Source organism: Phyllostomus discolor, chromosome 3 (genome assembly GCF_004126475.2).
Source record: "Phyllostomus discolor isolate MPI-MPIP mPhyDis1 chromosome 3, mPhyDis1.pri.v3, whole genome shotgun sequence".
NCBI classification, from domain to species: domain Eukaryota; kingdom Metazoa; phylum Chordata; class Mammalia; order Chiroptera; family Phyllostomidae; genus Phyllostomus; species Phyllostomus discolor.
The window spans coordinates 12,148,234-12,167,945 of NC_040905.2; the positions used below are offsets into that span (position 1 = coordinate 12,148,234).

General features: G+C 51.8%; 1 protein-coding gene across 6 annotated transcripts in view; it reads right to left on the reverse strand.

Moving 5' to 3' along the window:
- RAI14 (retinoic acid induced 14) overlaps positions 1-19,712 on the reverse strand; it is a 132,961-nt gene that overhangs the window by 32,225 nt on the left and 81,024 nt on the right. For all 6 annotated transcript variants that reach the window (XM_028520693.2, XM_036020222.1, XM_028520707.2 and 3 more), the window contains one exon: positions 2,129-2,217. In XM_028520693.2, coding sequence (XP_028376494.1) covers positions 2,129-2,217 — 89 coding nt within the window. The remainder of the gene's footprint in view (positions 1-2,128; positions 2,218-19,712) is intronic.

Genomic DNA, 19,712 nt, shown 5'->3' on the forward strand with positions numbered 1-19,712 from the left:
GAGCCCATTCCTCTAGGTTAGGGTTTTCTTCAAGGAAACCCGTTTACTTAAGTGCACACACATCCCATCACGGGTCCTTTAGCCACTTACACGGCTCTGCACGTAGGGTAACAATGAACTTTAAGAACAAAATGACCGGTTTTGGGATTCGAGGTGACTTCACTACAACATAAATCAGGTCGTCATTTAAGGACACCATTTGTTCCTCCACTGGAACGGCCAATTCTCAAAATATTTTGGTGACATTTTGTGGCACTGCTCAGGGAAATCACTCTGTCACTTAGTCGCTCCCTGTTTTCGGCCCGAAGTGGTTTTCCCGGGGCACCTCATTTACCTGACATGACTTCGAGTGGCTCTTGGCCTATCCTAGGAAACTGGATTTGCTCACAAACAATAAAGATCCCAACCACTGAGAATATTTACATATTGAACAAGGGCCACAGACTTCCAAAACAATTCTGAAATACAAGTTTTCCAACCATATTTTGAATAATATTTCTTGTAACGCCTGACTGACCCCCATCCCCAGAAAACCATTCTGAGCAGGCCAGTGTTTCTGCGGGGGAGGGAAAGGGATCCATTATGGATTACTGAAAAGACTATTATAGAGTTAGACGGATTTTATATTCTAGTAAAAACTAACCAAAGCAGCCCTGACTGGTGTAGCTCAGTGGATTGAGCTCGGGCTCTGAACCAAAGGGTCACCAGTTCGATTCCCAGTCAGGACACATGCCTGGGTTGCAGGCCAGGTCCCCAGTGGAGGCCTGGTGAGAGGCAACCACACATTGATGTTTCTATCCGTCTCTTTCTCCTTCCCTTTCCATCTCTCTATTAATTAATAAATAAAATCTTTTTAAAAAAACCTTGAAAATTAAAACTAACCAAAGCCTTATTGGAAGGCAAAGATTTCAAGCACAATGGAGAAACCGAAGCCAACAGGGGTCGCTTGGACCCTCTGCAGGGGCAGAATCCCAGGCTGGAGAGCCCAGGGGCCCTTTCCGGGAGAACAAGGTTCCTATCGATAAGGCTCCGCCACCATCTCTCCCCACGTGCTGTGTTCATCATTCGTCCACACCAGCTTCACGTTAGAGTCACCCAGGGAGCTTTAAAACCGAAGCCAGTTGGCTGGCAACCTCGGGACAATGGAATCTGAGTCTCAGAGGGTAGAGCCTGGGTACGTATGTGGGCTGTGTGGACTGCTTATTCCTTCTTCTCCCTCCTCCCGCAGCTCTACCACCCCTCCAAGTCCCCGGCTGATTTGGATACACCAAAACACAGTCAGGGTGAGACCCCAGGGCAGCTAGTCCAGATGAGGACCGTGGCTTTGGTCCACAGAGCCTATCTCAGCTGACGAAACAGGCTTCCAAACCCCTCATTCCATTTATCACCTCGTGTCATGATTCGTAAGGATAGCTTTCCCACCTGGGCCTGGCATAACGGCTCTCGCAAAGAAGGGTGGCAAGAGGAGGAAGGGTCGTTCTGCCACCAGTGAGTTAGTGAGCGGCGAATACGCCATCAGCATCCACAGAGTGGGCTTCAAGAAGTGCCCCTCGGGCACGCAAGGAGACCTAGAAATTTGCTGTGAAGGGGATGGGAACTCCGGATGTGCTCACGGACACCAGGCTCAGCACGGCCGTCTGGGCCAGAGGAATCAGAACATCCCGCACCGTGACCAGGTGCAGTTGTCCAGAAAACAGTGCGGATGGAGATTCACCAAACAGGCTCTGTACGTTGGTCACCTGCATACCTGTCACCACTTTCAAAAAGCTACAGACAGTTAATGTGGATGAGAACTCACTGCTGATTGTTCAATAACGTTATAAAACTGCAAAACAAAAACAAAAATAAACAAAACCCGCGCCCCCCAAAAAACAAATAGTGTGGGATACTGCTTGGTCCCCACATGCAATTTTAGAAAATAATGGTTTCTAAATGGGGGATGAGAAGCATGCAGCGTCGACCTAACTGACCACACAGATGACGCAAACACATTAAAGGCACAAATGATGAAACCACGCCGGTGCCTGGTCATCGGCGGTGAGCTGTGGGCTTCCTTCCCACCGTGGACCGCCTTCGTGACACCCACTCTCGTGCGGGCCTGTCGACGTGAGAGGGGAAGACCACGTACCGGCAGTGTCCTGGGCGGTCACGTCCACGCCGTGCGTAACCATGACCCTGAGGCATTCCACGTGTCCTTTTGTGGCAGCAAGGTGAAAACTGGAAAAGAGGTGAATAACATCCGTAAGAGGTCCGTTCGTGAGACTGCATCCCTGATGACATTTCCTGCCAATTCATGCACAGTGTCACGTGAGCTCCAGAACCACCCAGCGAGGTATTATCATCAGCCTCATTTTAACGATGAGGAAACTGAGGCTCCACGTGGTCTGATAATTTGCTCATTGACACTCTTTATTAAGAAATGTAGTGGAAGCCAGGTCTTAGGTCTTCCAATCCAAAGACCAGGCTTGGGAAAAAGTAAGATTCAACTACGCATGTGTCTCTTCATAAAACAACACTCCAAGAGTCCCTGCTAGATTCAATTCCTAAATAGTAAGTACTTTATCAACTTGATTCTGTTGTCTAGTGCTTTCACTAAAGCCATTATTTTAAAGTAACATACTCTATTAAAAAAAACTTGTCTGACCTAAACAATGGTCAAGGCCCCTGGACAGCATCAACGTCAAATCCATGGTTATGTTGTAGCTGAGTAACAAGTGTCATACACAACTTCGGTAACCTGTGCCAAGCATCTCACTACCCACGTGCATATAATACATTCCCTCTTTTCATTCACATCACAGCCTTCTGAGGCGAGTCCTGTTACCATCTGCATAGATGGCAGGGGCAAAGAGCATTAAATAGAGCCCACAGCCAGGCTCCAGAACACGATGGCATTTGGAAGTACACACCACGTTCAGCCTGTTTAGACTAGCCAGTGGAAGAAGAAATAACACCCAAATGCCTCACCAACCATCCCTGCAGGTCCCCGGGGAGAAGGGCACTCCTGTAGGCAGAAGGCAGGCACCGTTCCCCTGAGCATTCCGGCCCAGAGGCCGAGAAGGCCAAAGCCCGTGGGAAGGTCTCCACCCTGAAAGGTCAGGGGACACTCTAGTTACCCACCAGCCTCCGTTCTGTTGTAGGGAGGTGCCTCCTTGGGATAATTGCCCTCCAGCACCTGTTTGTACCTCTGACTTACCACCCAGGCAGTATCTTTTCACAGGATACCGTCACTGAGGCCCAGGGTCACACCCAAATAGCAAATCCGAGGGGAAAACCAATTCAAACCCAAGTCAGCATGATTGCACACCTCTGTTCTGGAGATCAGGGCTGAGCGAACATGGACACGTCAGCCAACGCAGATACCATCGGTTAGCCATGTACCTTTGGAAGTCAGTTTAACCTCGCCGAGGCCAAATTGCCTGCGCTGTCAGGAGTGGGATGGAGTGAGAGGGTCCCTGAGGCTCCCTGCAGCTCTGACAGTCTCTCGTTTCAGCCTGCCCAGCTCTGGCCACTTCCACCGTAAGGGCATTTGTGCAGCCAGTAATGATTCTCTGCAGTCACAATCTACTTTGCAGGCGATCCAACATTACAGCGAAACTGTGATCCCGTGGAGAGACTCGGGAACGTGGTGACTTACTTAAACGGAGTCCTGATTAAAGACAGCCCGGCCGACAGAACCTCCCTGAAGGATGGCACACTCTCACCAACCTTTCTCGTCATTGTTGGGGCAGCACAGTTGTATAGTCCGTGCACCTTTAAGCAGCAGACTGTTTAACTGATCTCGGTGAACGGTTCCTAAAGGTCCCCAGCCCCAGTAACAGTATGCGTTACATGATTTAATTGCTCTCTGGGCCATGATGTCACCAGTAAGTGACTCAACTCTGTTTTTGAGGCTATTCATCTAAATGCCCCAGGTTATTAAGCCCTAATATTCGTTCATATTTACCTCCTTCTCTTAATGTCTATGTGTTTGCTTCTAATCTGTCCACTCTGCTATCTCCTATCACCGGGGGAGAAACCAAAACTATGTGGACCAGAGCGCAGCGACATCTGCGTTATAAGCAAGAGTACCAGGATTAGCGATCAGCACGTGCACACGCACACACACACGCACGTGTGGAGACACACAGGGCGTGGCGGCAGCAGGTTCACAGTTGTCAGGACCCGAAGACAGAGTTTCTATCATTTTATTATTTCTCATATGAACAAAAAATGGTGAACCTACTCCCCCCCCACTCTGTGTACCTTTTGACTGAAGCATAACACGTGCAAAGAAAACCACCTATCGTGATGGTCTAGCTGCTAAATAAATTTTCAACAACAGAGGACCCCCACTTTGCCTTCACGCCAACAAAGAAAAAGATGCGGCTGGAGACCCAAACACCCTCCTTGTACCTGCTGCTAGCATCCAGACCCTCTCCACGTGCCCCTGCTGGTCTCCGACCCTCCCGGCAATATTTATACTTCCCCCATTCCGAGACCTGTCAGATGACCTCTGCACTGCAGGCGACAGAGGGGTTAACACTGCAGACACGCGTGGCAATGAAGCGCTCCTGCAGGCCACTTCCGTACACTGACAACTGCAGTCGGACGGGGTGTGCTGTGGGTGCCTGGGGAGCTGTGGGCTTTCAGGGTCGTTGTGTGGAAGGTCAGTGACGATTACAAGGCAAGAGAAGTGAAGTGTTAGGGAGTTGGACTCTGTACCCAACCCCACAAGAGAAACTTCCTTAGACACTGCTTTTTAAAATCAAATCCTTGCTATCAACATAAACCGACCTGCCTTTGATGGCTGTAACACATTTTATTGAGGGACCCAGTTGCTTAAGGTTTCACTGTACACGCTTTAATAAACGATGTGCGTGTGCAATGAGAGAGAGAGTGTGTGTGTGTGTGTGTGAGAGAGAGAGAGAGAGAATGAGAGAGACTTTGCTTCATCCTGCCTCTCTCATCAGAACTCGGCTCAGGAAGTGACTTTTTCCTCTTTTCTGGGAACTCTCCAGCGATTCTCCTGGAGAATATTGTGTCATGCTGAGAACATAAAATAACGGCAGTCCTTTCCAAATTCATCATTTTCTCACATATTTTACCAGAAACTTCAGAAGTCCCGACTCTTACAGACAAAAGGAACAAAATACCAACAAATATAATGAGAAACAGCTGATTATGTAAGTACCATCGTGTTTATAATTTTACACTGTTTAATCTGATCCAATACGTTTAGTTGATGGGACTCAGTTAAACGTATCGCTATTTCAAGGTGTTTTTCAAATAAGACTCTAACTTCCAGGCGCTGGCTGTGCTCCTACGCCACATCAAACCTGCGGCTCTCCTCTCCAAAACGCATGAGCACGAGGACTGGGCTACAAAGCAGGAAAGGGAAGAGTGCGTCACTTTTGCCAGAAGTCTCTGATTCATTTTTCCAGACAGACAAGGAACTCACTACGGATCATCACTCCTTCCCCCCCAAGTGTGAATTTCCGGGAAACGGGGGCGCAGCCAAGAAGCACGCAGTGGAGTGTGCTCCCGGGAGTCTTCTCCAACGCTGTGCTTTCCATCGGCCCCTCCCGGTCCTGCCCACCCCCTTCATCCCCGGGGCCTGGGGCCCAGGAGGCAGACCTCTCTCTGATGCACTGCGCCCCTGCCCTTTGGCTTCTGGGTGGGTTCGGCCAATGAGACCCAAGAGACAGGAAGATGGGATAAGCGTTCTGGGCACGGTCCCCTCCACTCTCTCCCTGCCAGGCCTGCGCTGGCGGGGCTGTGTCCTCTCTGAAGCCCGGGGTGCAAGCCCGTTCTCCCTCGGCCCGTGCAGACCTGCTCTCTCCCCCTGCACCTGCAGGTGGGAAGAGACAGCCACTGGGACCCTCCAGGGCTGCCCTGCCCACCTGGCTGGTTCAACCCCACCATCATGTTCCTGTGGGTCTATTATTTGACTAAATATTTATACAGGTGAAATCGGACTTTAAAAAATGGGTCAACTCCACACTGAACAGAGCTGAGTATGTAAGATATTGGGGCACCGTCTTGCTTTCAACGAATGGTGTGAAAATGCAGAGGCAATAAGCACAGATGAGACCATACAATGTCTGTCTGCAGCCTCCTGCCGACCCATCTCCTTGTACTACAGTAGCACGCACACGCCGAATCCAGTTTCTTACACTTGAGCAGCAACCTTCCGCCATCGGAAAGAGCTGTGTGTCACTCTGTGGCTTGTCCTCGGAGAGAAGCTGCTGCAAGACAGAGCCCCCCCATCCCCCGTCTTCCTCCTGCCCCACGGCCCCACCCCAGCGCCTGGCAGAAGCTCTTCGTCAGGAGTGTAGTACATGCCACTGTCCAGGAGCACAAGGCGGGATAATTACATTGTGGGTTTTCTGTTCATAGTTAATGTGGATATCCACTCACTTTAACTTAAAGAGTTATACTAGACTTGAATATATTCAGGAATCTGGTCTGCATTCCTAATATCAAAGATTTTTTTTTTTGACAGAGAGAAAGATTCTTTTTTTAAGATTTTATTTACTTATTTTTAGAGAGGGAAGGGAGGGAGAAAGAGAGAGAGACACATCAATGTGCGGTTGGTGGGGGCCATGGCCTGCAACCCAGGCATGTGCCCTGACTGGGAATCGAACCTGCGACACTGTGGTTCGCAGCCCGCGCTCAATCCACTGAGCTACGCCAGCCAGGAACATCAAAGATTTTAAAAAATTGAACAAAACTTCCAACATGAGAGCTTTTTAAAACGTAGAGGAGGGACAAACATGTCCGATGAGGAAACATAACAAGAAGTGTGATGTCATGGGGTAAGACACAGAACCATTAAGGGCTCCGCCCAGCTGGGTTGGAATCCGCACTTGGCCACTGGTTAGCGTGTGATCTGGGGCGAAAGCTCTCTGTACCTCGCCCTCCTTGTCCGTAAGATGGGCCGTGAGGAACGAATGAGATATATATAAAAACTCTGAACAAAAGACGTCAAGCATGTAGACACACTAAAAAAAAAAAAAACCCTACCAAAACCCTGCTGCCGGTTATTATAGCCTCACCAACACAACGCAAGACCGAGTCTGGGCCATGCTGGACTTTGTCTGGGTGTTCAGAAGTCAAGCTGGCAGAAGCTGAATTGGAACCACCACTGCTTAAGAAATGAAGAAGGAAGGAGGGAAAAGAAGGAAGAAAGGGAGGGAGAGAGGGAGGGAAGGAGGAAGGAGGGAGGGAAGGAGGGAAGGAAGGAGGGAGGGAGGGAGGGAGGGAGGGAGGGAGGGAGCTATGTGCTTTGCCATGGAGGGCAAACTCAGGCACCAAGCTGCAGACAGCTGCAGATAACAAAAAACCACCCCAGCCTGGGCTGCTAACCTTCTGGCACCTCTCCTGTAAGTGATAATCCCCAAAGCAGGGTTGGGCAGCGGCGAGTCATTAACATTGAGCCTCTGGAGGTGAGCAGGAAGCAGAGCCAACTTTTCCTAAGACACTCAAGTGCAAAGTTGGGTTTTGTTGGGTGGAAACAACATGGTTCATCGGTGACAGAACCTGCACTGGCTTCCCTTCTTATGCAGTGACTGATAAATGGAGGCATCCTCCGTAGGTGGCAGTCCGGGTGACAGATGATGAGCTGGGGCCACCCCCTGTGTGGATGGCAGGCGGGCATCTGCCGGGCTACCTCAGGCTTAGGGAGCAGATGGTGTCCCAGAACAGCAACAACTAATAAAGAGCACGGTTGGTGGCCTCCAGCGGCCTTTGTCCTGGATAAACAGTGAAAGAACGCGCCTTTACACAGAGTTTGCAGCCTGGGGTGAGATGGGGGCGGGGGCGGCAAGCAGTAGGCTGGTGAATGTCCCCCACCCTAAAACAATGTAATATTCTTGACAGTGTTATTTCTAGGGTACGGAAACTAACCAAAGTAGGGGAGAGAGCTGCTATTTCTACGGTTGTATGTTTTTATAAGTATTGCTCTGGCCAAATATATCCATTCGCTCGTGTATTTACTGAGGCTAGGGTGCAGCTGGGCCAGACACTGTTCTAAAGCACTGAGAGACCTGTGCTGGGTGAGACCAACCTGCCCTCGTGGGCCTCGGCTTTTAGCAGGAAGACGAAAGACAAACCGGTGGTTTGCAACTGGGGGTGTGCGTGCTGCCCTTCTCTGCGTGTTTGGCAATGTCTGGAGATATTTTTGTGTATTCGAGGGGTGCAGGCGGGGCATTCACTGGCATTTAATGTGCAAAGGCCAGAGATGCTGCCAAACACCCTGGAAGGCACCGAACAGCCCCCCGCCCCGTGACAAGCGGTTACCCCTCCAGTCCAAAATGTCAATGGTGCCGGGCTGAGACACTGATTACCCACGAAGAACAAATGTATGATGCCGAAATGGAATTCTATTAGAATGAATTAAACAAAGACTGGAGAAACTGGAGCAGATTTCATCTTTTTATTGACAAAATTCATGCACCATAAAATTCACCCTTTTAAAATGTCCCGTTCAGTTATTTTTTGTGTATTCACGAAGCTGTCCAACCAGTAGCATTGTCTAGCTCCAGGACATTTCCGTTGCCATCAAATACGAAACCTGTCCCCACCTGCAGTCCCTTCCTACTCCCGTGTCACCCCAGTCCCCGGCCATCCCGGCTCTGCTTCCCGTCCCTGTGGGTCTGCCTGTCCTGGACACCCGTGAAGACGGCGCCACACAACACGTGGTGTTTTGCGTCTAGCTTTCTTTCCTTCGGCAAGTTTTCGAGGCTCATCCCTGTCACAGCACGGACCACACTTCATAGTTTCCTTAAAAATATCCCATTGCTGAGATATACCCCATGCTGTTCCCCCATTCCTCCCTGGGTCACGGTCATTCGGACCGTTTGTACGTGTTGGTTGTTATGAGTGATGCTGCTACAGCATCAATGCGTGAGCGTTCGAGTGTTTCCGCCACTCGTGGGGCAATGCCCAGCAACCACGTAGGGGGGCTCCGACTCCTCCACGGCGCAGCCAAGACTCATTACTGTCTGGCAGGTTTTAATTTCAGCAAGGAGGATTTTAATTACAACCTAGATTTTCCAGAGGTGCAATGTTCACGTCTCTCTTAATGAACTCTTTGATGTTATTCTGGTGAAGTATCAGCTGACTTTTTCCCTTAGAAAAAACGTAAAGGAGGGAACGCAAAACGAATTTGGAGCATGTCTGCATTTGTCTCTACGTGGGCTTTTAGTGTGGCCTTGCCTTTGAAAGACAAGGACCGTCATTCAAGAGTCTATACAGCAATGTATCTCATGAGAGACTGCTGGTACACACACAGGCCAACGACTCAGTGGAGGGGGCAGGGAGGGGAATAAAGCCTTGTGTCCACTCCTCTAACCCCGGGCCCAGAGACAGGGACACTGGGGACCGCACTGCCCACCCAGGGGTGGAGCAGGGTGGCTCTCCAGGCTGTCCTGCAGTTCAAGTGACAGCAGTCCCAAAGCTTCAGTCTGGCCCCCTGGGAGGGGTCCGCAGGCTGGGAGCCCATGAGAAGCGCAGGCTCTCAGTCCCACGCCCCCCATTCGCTGAATCAAAAGCCGCATTTGACAAGCTTCCCAGCTTGTTATACACTCAGATGACAAGTGGATGACAGGCTGAGAACCACGAAGCCGTCCTTCTCACCCAGCCTCCCATTGTTTCCAAGTCCTTTTGAAAACATAATCCCCTTAGCCTTAAAAACAATCTCAGTGGCTGTGTTCCCGCAAGAAAGGACCCCACGCTGTTCTGAGTCGCATTACGATAGGGGGTGTTTAGCTCCGCTCCTGAAGCTCAGCTGGGCCCCTCCTCAGGGAGGACTAAAAGCCACAGAGGGAGCGGCAGCCCACGCAGACCTGCGCATGATGCGCCTTTGATCCCTTTGCTGCTTGCTGATATTTGGAATTTGTCTGCTTCTGTCACTTGGAAACTGACCAAGGTTCCTGTGCTTAAGAGTGGTGTGGCTCCCGACTTCCCCGCCCTGCTCCCACCCACCAGAGAAGGTCGGCTCACTGAGGTCCCTAGCAGCCTGCAGCAGCGGCCGGGTGGCAGTTGGAGGGACACGGGAGGGACTGGCAGAGGGAGGAGGGTGAGTGGCCTGCAAGGCCCGGGTCCCACAGCTGGGTTTGCTGCCTTGCTGTTATGCCGTCACGGTTCAGGTTCCCTCACCTCTAAACCACGTTCAAGGAAATTAAATAGCATCATCATTGCTAATAACAGCAGCGTACTTATGAAAACACCACACACTAGCTATGTCTGAACTCATTACAACCCCAAGAAACCTAGGGGAGAGGGGTCCCTGTGATCATCCCCATTTTACAGAGGAGGAAACTGAGGCACAGAGACATTAAGAAACGTGCCCAGAGTCCCAGGACAAGTAGGGGGGCCTGGATTCTACCCTGGGCATCCCGCCTGCAGAGTGGGCCCTTCGCCCCCATGCCGAGCAGAATCCAACTCCTGCTGAATCACTCTGCAGACACCATGTAATATAACTCACTGGCTGGGCTGCTCTTTAAAAAACAAAGTTGAAACTGGAAAAAAAATGAAAGTCTTTGGCTAAACCGCACACGCGGGCCTCTCACCGGGCCAGAGGAAGGCCGCCAGGGCTCTCCAGTGGAAAGGAATGCAATCCAAGCGCCGAAGCAAACAGAGCCACCACGGAGTTTCATTTCCTACCAAACCACTCGGCGTGTTGTGCAAACCTTCCCGAAATAACTACTTGGGGAGAAGGCTGGGATGTTTCTCAAGGCTCTTAACCCGAAGGGGACTTGAACCGCTGCTCTCCAGAAGCCGCCACGGTGATGGTGTGGGAAGCTGCTCCTCGCTTTCAGAGTGACAGCAAACAATTCTCTGGCTCCGGGTGCCCGCCGAAACGCAGCGCTGGGGAGTACAGACTCACAGGGCTACTTTGAAAAGACTGATTTTTTTTTAGGCACGGTCCTTCACACACATGGCACTCAGACCAAACTCGCCCTTGCCCCCTTCACTCCACTCCAGCTCCTGATATGACAAGAGCTGGCCGTGAGGTCAGGCACCATGACTCCACGACGGCAGGTCCAGGTCCTGCCACTGCCCCCGCACCAGGACGCAACGCCCCAAATCAAGCACACCACCGCACCCACACCAAGAAATGACCATACACCAAACCCCACCAGGATCAGCCACGCCAGACTCCCAGGCTCACAGACGGTTCCAGGGGATAAACCAGTCGAACACCCGCATTGCACGGATGAAGACTCTGAGGCTCCGAGAGGCCAGGATGTGTGGGAAAGGTCAGGACCCGAATCCACTGCTCCAACCTGCAGACCGGTTTCCCCTGAATGGCACCTATGTCCCCTTCTTTCCTCATAAAAGCTCCTTCCTTCCAAGACAGCGGGGCGGTCACTGGGGTGTCAGTAAGCCTCTGAGCTACTTAGTGCCAATAGCCAGCTTTCCCTGATCCCCTAAGTGCCTCCGAGTTTCCCGAACACCTAAAACTGCCCATCCTTTCATTGTGTTCCTTTTGTATGACGGCTTTCTGAGGGGGAAATATGATATTAAATCATATTCAAAGAAATCAGGGCAATGAGGTACCGAGAATTAGGATTTCACCCAGAGTCCCCGGGGCTCACAGGCTGCCGTCTGCCCTCACCGTCCAGCTCTCTCCCTTCACATCAAACACCTCCCCACCTCGAGCCTCGGCCTTGCTGTTCCCTGCATCAGAGAAGCACACAGCTCGGTCCCCCCTCCCCTCGGGAATCTGCTCGCACACAGGGGTCTGTCTGCTCAGAGGGCCTCCCTTCCCGCCTTTCCTCAGAGTGGCCCGGCCTCTTCCTGGTCTTCTGTGCACCTGTGGTCACACGCAAGTGGCACACGCTTGCTGTCTGTGTGCCCGTCAGACTGACTGCACGCCCCCCCGAGGGCAGAGAATTTGTCTCGTCTGTCCCAATTTTCCCAGCAGATTTTTTTTTTGATAAGGCAAGTCTTTGGTTTTGAATTTTTTAATCTGAAGTTTCTTCTTTGTGTTTCCTTAGATCAAGGCACACCCAGCAACGGGCAAAACCATGCTCTTGTCGGGTTCTAACAGGAGTTCTGACGAGAGAAGCTGTGTCCTCTGTGTAATTACAAGCTTGATGTTGCTTCCTGGCGTCGTACAGCAGTTCTCCAGGTGTGGTCCCTGGACCGGCGGTCAGCATCCTCGGGGGACTTGTTACAAATGCAAGTTCTCGGGCTCTGGCCCAGATCAGGGGTGGAGGCTAGCAAACTGTTCCAACAAGCACCCCGCTCCCCCCAGGTGATTCTGACACAAGTCCAATTCTCGGGACCACTGGCACAGCAGGAGGGAGTGTGAACTAAACATCAGCATTCTTTGGTGTTGGTCCCAGCTCTGCCACCCCCGAGTATGTGACCATGAAGTTACTCAGATTCAGCAGCCTCGGTTTACTCATCTGTCCACGTGACCACTGAAGCCTTGGCCAGTTCTCAACGTCGGTGCTCCCCACTCAGCCCACCAGTTGTCTTACGGCACCTGTTTGCCGCAACATCTCAATTCTAACGAGGTCCCTGAGCTGAAAGGAGGCTCAACCCATACTGAATATCTCAGTGGGACACCCCTCAATCCTGAAGGATCTGCATTCCTACCTGATAGTAAGTAATCTGGGGGTGAGGAAGGTGGTGCTTCCTGTCTGATACCTTCCCGTTACAAAAGGCTCGAAAACCAAGTCCTGCTCTGCCAGCGGGACCGACCCTCTCAGCCCAGGGAGAAGGGCCCCAGGGCAGAGGGAGTGTGTGGCTGCCGGGTTTTCAGCCATTTCAAAAGTAGGGGGCAAGAAAGACTCCCCTCACTGCTTCCGTGAGGCACTGATGTGGCCGCAAGTTTTGAGAAATGAGAACATCGGTGGCCTTTCCCTGCTGAGTGTTCCAGATAGATGTCACCGAAGGTGGCCGGCATAAAAGACAGTAAAGGCTGCAAAAATGGGATCGCTGTCTTTGAAGTGCTCGCGATGGGCTCCCGGAGTCAGCAGGGCCATTTTCTGGGGACAGAGATCCCCTGGGGACAGCAGGGAGGGGAGGCGGGGCTGAAAGATCGCCTGCTCAGAGCTAAAGAAACCCCACGCCTTTCATCAGCCAAGCGTCAGCGCTTCAGGATCGCCTGGGTCCATAAACGGGGTCCGGAAATAGCACTCAGACAGCCGGAAGTCTCTGCTGGGGCAAATGGTCCGTCTCTTGCCGTCACGGCAGACCCCCCCGACTTTAGTCCCTAACGCTGAGAACAGATGATTTGCACGCGCTCTCAAACCTCGTGAATCCACATTTTCTTCTTCGTGAATTAATTACTCAGGGTGACTGAGAGCACTGGATGAGAAATACCAAGGGGAAAACGACAGGCCTCTACAATGGGGGAAAGCAGGAACTGAGATATTTATTGAGTGAATGACGCACAGGAAGGCCCCTGGCCCAGCGTTGGGGCACTCAGTAGTAACGTGATTCATAACAATTCCTTTCTTACTACCTGAGTAAGACTGAGCTCCAACCCTGAGGGTCTGAAACAGGATGAGATAAGGACATAGGTAACTCAGACCATCCAATCCCAGGTGGTTGGAGAGGCGGTGGCAAGAATGAGCTCCATCACTTTGGAAATTAGAAAGGGCTTCCTGAACGAGACGGCAAATTGGGCCTTGAATGACACGCAAGACTTGGTGGGATGTCTGGTGGTGGTTTGGGAAGGCGTGAATCTCAGGGACCCTGGGGAGGGGGGCGTGTTTCTAAAGGACAGCCACGTGCTAAGCAGCCTTAGACGCCTCGGCCCCCGAACTGCCTGGCTGCTGTCGGCGTGAGAGAGCCTCCTGCATCAGGTGCCACTCTCCTGGGGTTAGACTGAGAGCGGGTCACCGCCTGTGTGTGCCAAGATCCACGCCCACCCGCCCCTGCCCTGCTCTCCCTCACAGCGAACGACCCCATTTCCCAGGCTCTCCTGACCTCTGCCTGCGGGAGCAGGTCCAGCCAGCGGGGATCACAGCCAGAGGACATCACGGCCAGAGGACCGGAGGGAGGGAGCAAACCAGACTGCTCCAGCGCTGAACAACGACGGCCCATCTGAGCGTCCGAAAATCCTTCCCTCTCAATATGCTCAATGCAGCTTTGAAAACAGTTTCAAAATGAAACTGCCTGTGATCCCACCAATGCTTCATCAGTGTAGCTCTCAATTTCCAACCAATTCTCATGAATGTGCACCACTTCTGTGGTTACAAGTCTTCCCTCTACAGCACAAGTTTGTAATAAGATCTATTCAGCTTTAACTTACAACACTGTTTCCCTTTAAAAAGCTCATGGAAAAAAAAGCTCATGAATTATATTACTTTAACATCATTTACTTTAAGCCCAAATCTACCTTTCATTTTAATTTTATTTTGTGCACGAGCATCTCTCTGTCTCTGTCTCTCTGTCTCTCTCTCTCTCTCTCACACACACACACACACACACACACACACACACCCTGGGCCTCCCTCAGCCCACCTGTAGCAGTCACGGGGTAGAACCTGTCGGCCGGCCTTGGGCTGGGAAGCCTGGGCTCTCACTGTGGAGTATCTAGAGCCCTGGTTCTCGGTCTGGTGCTTTGAAAACCCCGTGCTCACACTGCACCCCACGCTAATCACACAGGTATCTCTGAGGCTAACACCCAGCGTTTTCCAACACTGTCCAGGTGATGCTAACGGGAGTCAAGTTGAGGACCACTGATCTAGTGTCGGGGGTGGGGGTGCCCTGAACTTCAACTGCAATAGGAAGCTCTTGAAGAGGAAAAGGAAACAATGGCCAGGGTGTTGCTGTTTTTCTTTTCAGTTGCAGATGGCCTCATGATGTTACCAGAACTAACACTGTCCTCCCCTTCCGCTGTGCCCACCCTAATCCAACCTGATCCTTCTTCAAGGCCACCTCACAGAGCATGGCATTTCTCAGCTGCTACGGTGAGTCACCATCTCTCCCCAGTTGGAACTCCTTGCAATTAAGCACTTACAGTTTAGCACTTAAAGTGTTCTCCAGAACCTTCTCTGGTCTTGGCTTCTCAGTTGGATGCCATGCATGAGACAGGGGCACTATTTTCTCCTTTTTTGTGTGAGATTACAAAACTGTTTGGAACATTTCAGGTGCGGGGAGCACCTCCCAACTGGCAGATGAATGAGGCAAACACCAGGGCCCACTGGCCAGACAGGAGAGGGGTTCTGTCACCCTCAAAACTCTCTGTCACCAAAACCGGAGTGGCTCCGCCATGACAGCTATTATATCCGTCCGCGTATCTCTCTGCCAAACACCAGCAGGCAGCGTTGAGGAAAGACAGGCTGATTTTGCCTGGAAAGGGAGTCTGCAGAGAAGGAGGCTGCAATTACACACAAAGTCTGTCGTAGTTTCAGATAAATTAATCTGGCACAGAAATGATTTGATTTCCAAGACTAAATTGCTGCTATAACATACCTAATATACCCCTATTTTGGGAAAACAGCAAGCGACCAAGTGCAGGAAGCCCCCAGCCAGAAAACCCCCTTATCGTACGCTTTGCAGAATTCAAGGATTACCCCCCTATTTTATATTTAAGGTCCACGGAATCATCTAAAAATACTTCTACAGGTTCTTGCTTTCCAAGCCAAAACGATCAGGTTTCTGAAACGGGGCCCACGTACGCAGACCCGATTCATCCATCTGTCTGTGTGCACACGCCTGGGTGGGGTTCTGCAAATGCTACAGTCCCGGCAGTGATTTTATTTAGTCTGGTTGCTCCTAAGACAAACACACATAACGTTAATTAAACGCACACCAAATGCAGGGGAAACCATCTTGAAACAATTAGCCTGCTCCATGGCAAGGGGCTGGGGGCTGGGCGCTGGGGCCCCCTCCCGCCCCGCACCTCCACCAGGGAGAGAGAACAGAGGGGAGGGCGGAGAGAAGCCAAGCCCGACTCCACAAACACGGGCTGCGGCTGAAACTCGCTGCCGGCCTCTCTTCTGTTCTCTCGCCATCCCGAGACACCACCCTTCCCTTCCTCTTTCCTAAAGGAATTCCAGCCATTCGACGGCTTTCGCTCCCTCTCTCTCTTTTCTTTAGCCCCTCTCTGATGGGTGTTAGAGGGAGAAAGTTTTCAGACAAGGTTCTTATCTATCCCTAAGGAAATCTTGCAGGAAGGAACGGAAATAGTACAGGAAAGAACGGAAATACATGAAGAATCACCAAACCACCCATCTGGTGATTGACCTTGAGGGGTGGGAGGCTCCTGGAGGCTGTCGGCTGCCTCGGCCGCCTCATTCTTGGGACTTTCGGGTCGTCTGGTATTTAGGGAGAAAAGGCTAAGTATTTTCTTATTTAAATTCCACCGGAGGCTGGGAGTGCAGTGTCTGACTGTGACATTCACCAGGACAGCTCTTCTCCTCCTGGACACCGCGTTAATTCCCCCCCAGCGAACGGACCCATGATGTTTTGCCAGCAAAGGGAGTATTTTCTCTGTGAGAACCACCCCAGACCGTCACTCGCACACGTTCCGACCAAATGCCTCTTCTGTGCTTGGAAGCGTGGGCCAGGCCGGCACAACCACGCAGATCGCATGAGCCCGGGCCTCAGCGAGCTTGCTGGGTTGGAAGGGGTTCACGTCTTTCGGAAAACAAAAGTCTCCCCTAAGCTGTTGAGTCTTTTCTGTTGTTGCTCCTCTCCATGTAAGAAAATACACAAAATTCTGAATTCAGACTGCGGTAGTTCAAAGGGAAGGAACATCACAACAGGGCTGGCGACATCAGAGAGCAAGGCGCTCTGGACCGGACATGGAAGCTGGGCAAACACCGGGACTTTCTCACAACGGGGAGGGCAGGGAGCACACAGCCCCCCCTCCTGCCGAGGGCAAGCATGAGGGAACGCTGAGCTAAGTAAGGGCAGGGCCAGCGGGGGCCCCTGAACACCAAAATCAGGGCTCCAGGTTGTCAGGCCTTAGGAAAACACTGCACTGCTGAGCACACTACAAAGTGGGTCACCATAAAACCTCTAGAAAGCAGGCCTGCAGCCCAGTTTGGACGTGGAGTGGGTAAATCAAAGGGTGAACTCGAACAAGCAGGCAGAGAATGAGGCCAAGTCCCGTCAAGGACCTGACTTTCAAGTGTGTGGCCTGGCCTGCGCCCTTGGGGGACAAAGGCGAACCACCGCACAGGCGTCCCGCTCCAACTCTGGGCAGGACGCTCCACGGGCCAGCGGGGCCGAGAGCTCCGGCAGAGGGGACACGCTGGGCTGGGCTGGGCTGGGTTCAGGACCATCCCAGAAGTCACCACTTCCCGTGTGACCAAACCAGGGCAGGCGGGAAGAGCAGGAACAAGAACAGGAAAGACTGCAGAGCCTGGGAAGAAAGAGTCTTCAGGCGTGAGGGAGACACGTATGCGCTGAGGTAGGAACGCACGGGCGAGGCCAACTCGAGTACAGAAGCACACGCAGACCTGCCGAGGTGAGGAGGCCCAAGCCCAGGGGCCAGCGCCACTTGGGGTGCACTGTCGTAAGGAGCCCTTGGCCTTGCGTTATTATACCATGCCAGCGACAACCCCTCTCATTCTGAAGGCTTCAACTTGAAAAAAATATGAAGCCGGATAGATTTAATTCTGTGGTGCCTTTAAGCATTAAATGCTCGTGGTTATCAGTTACTAATTTTAATCATCAAAAGGAATATTCCAAGCAGAAAAACTGTTAACAGATTATTAGTTATGAAAAATCTAGCACTGAAAAAAAATGAATGACTCTCCTTCTCCCTTTTTCATCCAGTTCTAACTTTCCTCGTAAGTGCCATCGAAGGAAACGATGGTGGACCAGCACGTGCCGAGGCAGACGTGTGAACTGGTTCTCGGGGTCACGTAGGCAAAGCTGTACACCTCAGGGGCCTTCGTTTCGTCACCTGTAAATGGAAGTGGTGACGTCTGCTGAACCGCTGGGCGCACTTCTACTGTTAGAAGGAGATGGAGGAGAGATTCACGCTGCCGAGGGGGGCGGGGCCCTGAAACCACCAGGCCCAGTGCAAGCAGCCGGAGAGAGAGAGCCCCACATTATAGGATTCTATTTATATAAAATACCCAGAATAGGCACATTGGCAGAGACAGAAAGCAGATTAGTGGTTGCCAGGGTGACGGGGAGGAGGGGAGGCTGGGAGCGTCAGCGCTCAGTGGGTGCAGGGTTTCATTTGGGGGGAAGAGAGATTCCTGGAAGTAGAAAGTAAAGACAGTTTGTACAACATCGTCAATGTGCTTAGTGCCATGGAAATCCTCTACTCTGGTTACGATGGTGAATTTTATGTTATATATACTTTTACCACAATAAAACGAACGGAAGAGAACAGAAAATAACTAACGGCTGTGTACTCTCTATGTAATAAATATCTTATTGATGAAAGGTATCAATTTATTCATTGATCACAACCGCAGCTGAGCTGCTCATCTGAATTTTCTATTTTCATTTTAGTGGTGACTGCCTTGGACAAAACTATCATAAACCATCACCCCCCCCTCCCACCCCCGAGCACAGCTCTGGAAGGCTGTCTGGTGCAGACACCCGCAAAGCTGGGCTGGGGGCAGGGGAGCCAAGAAAGCTGTGTAATCCACTGGAAAGAACTGTACCTACCACGAAAAACCTCAGGACAGGAGTGTGGCCTCTGCCATTGTCACTCCAACGGCACTGACTCCACATGTGGCACTGTGGGAAAAGGTTAACCGACTCATCAGACAAACACTTGCTGAGCACCTACAATAAGCCGAGCAGCGGGCTAGATGATGCAACTATGGCACAGTTACAGTCCCTCCTATCAAGGAAGTTTCCATCTAGAGTGCAAGAGGGAGAAGGATTAACAATTACAAAAGGTTGAGAAGCCTCACCATAGTATTAGGCAACAACCAAAGCCTGCCTAGTGTCGGGAGCCCTGCCTTCCAAATCCAAGTTCACGGGGTTGAGCCCTATGGCCCACGCCCAAGAGGCAGGCCTCTGCAGAGGTGAGGTCAGACTGAAGCCGGGGGAGCGGGGAGCAGCTCAACCTGGGGCTTTGGCAGAGAACGAGCCCGGCTCCCGGAGGGCCAGACGCTGATCTGGCCTCTCTCTGCCCTCTGCAAAGGAACAGCCTGGGCCCTGGACAGGGCTCTGCCCCTAAGCTGTGCCACGGCTCCCGCACCAACAGGGTTCGTGTCCACGCTGTGGGATCCAACAGCTGTCAGAAAGGGGGTTTCAGTGGCAAAATCTGCAAAAATTGTGATGCCCCGTCTTCTGAAAATTTGTTCTCCCTGCCCACCTTCAATCTAGAGTCAGTCTCGTTGCTAGATGATGGTTCTCTCTGGCTGAACCTACACGGGACCTGTGGACTCCTGGGCCTCTCCATGGAGCAAATGACACCGGACACCTGGGCGGGGGTAGGGGCGCACATGGCACCAGTGATTTTTAAAAGTGCTCCCGCTGATTCCAAAGCTGACAGGGGTGAGACCCACTCATCTAGGAAAAGGAGGGGAGGGAAGGGGCATCGTGTGCCTGCTACGTTCTGGGGACCGTGCCAGCTCCTCACATACGGTATCTACAGCCAACAGGTGCCCCCCTAAATTATCTTCTTGGGCTTGTTCTGGCCCTAAGCACACGGTGCCTCAGAGCAGCACTCAACCTGGGAATAGACACCCAACTCTCCTTGCCCCCTGGGTGGGGGCACTCAGGGGTGCACCTGAAACCCGGGGTGAGCCAACGATTTCTGTGAGAAGCCAGACAGCTCCCACGTC